Here is a 4,183-nt window from a genome sequence, read left to right on the forward strand (position 1 = left end):
AAACAGGATTTGCTTTAAGACCAACCCACAGAGTTAGCTGGAGACTAACGGTGGCGCTGGAACCTGCTGGGCTGGGACATAGTCATGTTTAGCTAAGTGTCGAGAGCATTAAGAAGAAAGTCCTGGTTGGAGGCACAAGGCCTGCAGCACCAGCTGTGGAACCTCAATGATGTGACTGCACAGCTCCATCCTCAAACCTGGGGGAGAACAGACACATAGTCACATGCAGCATTTCAGGAATGTCACTCAGAAAATGCCATGGTGAGGTCCATACTGTCAGAGAGGGCCACAGTGGGCAAGGTAGCTGAATGGACCACACCTTCCCCCCCAGCCCACCCCCAGCCACACAGAGACCAGGGTTTCCCTGTTTTCTCGAAGTAGGAGGCAGGGATACAAGCAATTCCAGTAGGGGTCAAGGTGCACAGTGTAAGAAGTAAGCGTGCCAGACATAGGTGGTGGCACACAAGACCTGCCTCTAAACAAACAAAGAAGATACTCATGGTTTCCTTCTACTTTGTGGAGTCTCAATAAAAACAAAAGCATAAAGTATTACATTGCTCTTAGCTCAAGGGCAAATGTACCCAGTTAGTGTGTATAGGTTTGCCATTCTGCTCAGGGAAATGCACTCTTGCCAGGGCCCCATCAGCCTTCATGGCCACTTACATTTATCTGCAGAGTAATCACCACTGAGGGGGTACATAGCTGTAAGTGGGTGTTCCTGGGGCCCGGTATGTGGGCACAGTGACCGGGTGAGGGGCAACCGGAGTTGGGGAGTGAGCAGTCAACAGGGTTCCTAGAAGAGAAAGCAGCACATGGCATTCAAGACAAGCTACACTAAACCAACATCTGCATGGTGTTCCACTACCTCTATGAAGAGATGCAGCCTGGACTCTTTGTTCAGAGAGAGGCCCAAAGGAGAGGGATGTCCAGAAGGAGACCCAGAGCAAGGGCAAAAGTACGATTAGATTCTCCCCAAGAATGTAAACATGTATGACCACAGCTGGCTCCTACTGATAACATATTTGTAAAAGGGTCTGTGCAACCCCTTCATATAATATACACAACAATATCTGCGAGACAGATGGTAAGCTACAAAAATTTAAAAACGATATTGTTAACCTTAAACAGGAAAGAAATTTTGATACATGCTACAACATAGCTGAAAACTAAGGGCATGATGCTAAGTAAAAAAAGGTTAAAAAAAAAGCCAGTGACCAAAACAAAACAGCCCTCTGATTCCACTAATGCAATATTTAAGAGTTGTCAAATTCACAGAAGCAAAATGCAGAATGGTAGGTAACAGAAAAAGTGGGCAGTGGAAAAGGTGAGTTTTGTTTCATAAGGAGTTTCAAGAATACTGTGCAGGCTGGTGAGATGGCTCAGTGTTCTAAAGCACCCACTTAGAACAAGCTAAGCTAAGCAAAGCACAGGGACCGCGGTTCGATTCCCCAGCACCACATGCCAGCCAGCCCCGCCCCCTGGTAGGCTGAACTGGCCACACACAAAATAAATAAATAAATAATAAATAAATAAATAAATAAATAAAATAAAAATTAAAAAAAGGGACTGAGGGCGTGCTGAAAAAAAAAAAAAAAAAAAAAAACTGTGTATATACCTGTAGTAGAGAACTGTACACTAACCCAGGAAGACTGCCACAAGTTGAGGCCAGTCTGGGCTACATAACTGAGTTCAAGGCCAGCCTCAACTGCATAACAAGATACTGTCTCCAACAAACAAACATTAAGCGCTTGTCTGGCAAGCGCAGGGGCCTGAGTTCAATCCCCGGTTCCACCAAAAACAAACACACACACACACACACACACACACACACACACAAAGAACAATAAAAACTACACTGAAAAATAGCTAAGATGGAAAGGGCAAAGAAACATGTGAAGTAGGGTTCCAAGCTATATGAGCTTCCAAGCACACTAATCTACTTTTGCTGTACACAGAGGCTTGGCAACTGGATCCATTCAGGAAAAGCACTGCCTCAGTACCAGAGCCAACTCCCTACTGCGCGTGCTCCTTCCTGCACAGGCTAAAGGCTCACAGCTTCTTTCTGCAGTCTTCTCAGCTGTGACAGACAGATGGGGAAATCAAGTAAAATGGAGAGTCTGGACAGAAATAAACAGTATCCTGGAATGCCTTTCTCTCCTTCACTATTCCCTTATTTTGAAGTAACACCCAGAAATAAAAGAATTACGGGCAACCATGTGTCATTTGTATAGGCTCTTCCTGAAAGTGGTCACATTAACCAAAGATCAGGGGCTAAGCCAATCCCCAGACATCATTAGCTCAAGTCTCCAGGGTGTCCCTATGTCTGTGGGGACACGCTAACCCTAGCTAGCCAAGGGTCTTACCTCCCCATGGTTTTTGTTTTCCTGACATACAGGAAGCCTGGGAAAGTAAAGTAGATAAATACCAAAAAGTATCTCCACAGGCACCTATTCATTTAACATAAGATGAAAACATACTCAGTGATACAGCTTGACTGACAAAGAGGGCTCATGGTAAAGATGCAGCCTGTATGACAGTGCAGCAGGCCACAACAGATCAGAGTCAGGGTGCTATTCAGTTACGCTCTTGAAGGGAGGTCACCTGTTCGTGGTTTGTTACTCTATATCCCACACTCATTTCCATTTAGCTAAAAGGAAAACAAGAAAGGACAGCCAGGGAGGGAAAGTCAAAGATGATCTGCTGCTTCCTCCTTCCAAAACTGTGAAGCCACAAAAACATTAGAGCCAAGAATTAATACTCATGAACTCTCCCCCACTTCACCCCAGCTCAGGCCTCCCCAGAACAGACACACAGGAACAGACTCACCTGCTGACATGGCCATGGTGGTCCCAGCAACCATGCCCATGGTGACACCATTGCCCCGAGGAGGAGGGATAGGAGCAGGATACACTGTTGCAGGCATGCCATTGGGTTGCACCACTGTGGTGTGGTGGATGACGTGGGGGGGTGCTGCATACAGTGGCTGTGTGTAGTATGTGCCCTGCTGTGGGGAAAAAAGAGGACAGCTGCTACAGGGTACCACAGCCATGGACACCTGCTAGAGCCACCCCTTCCACCGTGCCTGAGCATACCTGAGCATACGGGCTCTGCTGGGGGTAGGCACTTCGCACAGGGTACACGGCGGTCTGGTAGGGGTTGGGGGAAGAGGAGTACGGTGGCACAGCTCCGCTGGTAGGAGAGCAGGATACTTTGTAAGGTGTACCTGGAGTATAACCTGGAATAGAAGGCAGTGGTCTGAGCTCAGCCTGGCCCATGCCAGGCAGAGGGAAGGGTGAGTTCCATAGGGAGGAGCTAGACACACAGCAGCTGGGGAATAGCTCGGTCAGGATGCGAGACCAGGCAGTCCCATCTTCACTGAAATCTAACTCCACTCCTTAGCTCTGTGTGCACTGGAGCCGGAGGCTTTGGGGTGAAGGACAAAGTTCCATGGTACATATGCTTACAAATACACACCTGTCCTATCCCACTAGAATATAAATTGGTACAGCCTTCTTAGTATTCAGCTGGTCATTAAAAATGCTTACTTCTTTTAACCTCTAGAAATCTGTCTTAAAGAGATAAGCAAATTACACAAAGACTTAAATGTAAACATGTCATCTCAGTGTTAATTATTAGAAAAAAAAGGGGGTGGGGAAGAAACTTACCAAAAGGGAACTGGCTCAGCACCCTATGATAAAAAGACTTCAGTTTAAAGGGATCAGGTCAAATACACTTGTTTTGGCTCCTACCAAAAATGACATTAGAAAGACCAGAACGCAGATTAGAAATTAAAATAGTAACAATAGTAATAATAATAATCTACACAGACCAAGGATAGAAGCAAAGACAGTGCCTTGAAACCTAAAAAGATTCAGTGGAAGATGACTTAGCTTTCCAAAGAAAGCTGTACTTTCAGCCATCGGTGAAGAGACTGGAGAAGCAACCTGACACCAGAAAGCACCTTCCCAGCAACCTGGTAACAACAGGCCGCCAACCTGTCCCAGAAGCTGCTGAGGGACATGAATATACAGAGTAAACATTAGGTGCTGGACTCCCCATGGCAAAAGAAACAGAAGTCTGCTCAAGAAGAGGGGAGATGGGGCTGGTGAGATGGCTCAGTCTAAAGCACCTACTTGGAACAAGCTTGGCAAAGCACAGGGACAGCGGTTCGATCCCCCAGCAC

The 4,183-nt window shown here is 46.5% G+C and overlaps 1 protein-coding gene across 2 annotated transcripts in view; it reads right to left on the reverse strand.

The window, feature by feature from the left end:
• Window positions 1-4,183, reverse strand: part of Fam168b (family with sequence similarity 168 member B) — a 48,985-nt gene continuing 44,802 nt past the window's right edge. Inside the window, exons 3-6 of one of the 2 annotated variants that reach the window (XM_023718753.1) lie at window positions 3,093-3,235; window positions 2,827-3,001; window positions 664-793; window positions 1-197 (exon numbers count right to left, since the gene is read on the reverse strand). In XM_023718753.1, the coding sequence (XP_023574521.1) occupies window positions 681-793; window positions 2,827-3,001; window positions 3,093-3,235 (431 nt within the window). In that variant the 3' untranslated portion in view covers window positions 1-197; window positions 664-680. Of the gene's footprint in view, window positions 198-663; window positions 794-2,826; window positions 3,005-3,092; window positions 3,236-4,183 lie in introns of both variants that reach the window. The other variant, XM_004634448.2, reaches the window with a different exon arrangement.

This window comes from Octodon degus, unplaced genomic scaffold (assembly GCF_000260255.1).
Source record: "Octodon degus isolate 3935 unplaced genomic scaffold, OctDeg1.0 scaffold00062, whole genome shotgun sequence".
NCBI classification, from domain to species: domain Eukaryota; kingdom Metazoa; phylum Chordata; class Mammalia; order Rodentia; family Octodontidae; genus Octodon; species Octodon degus.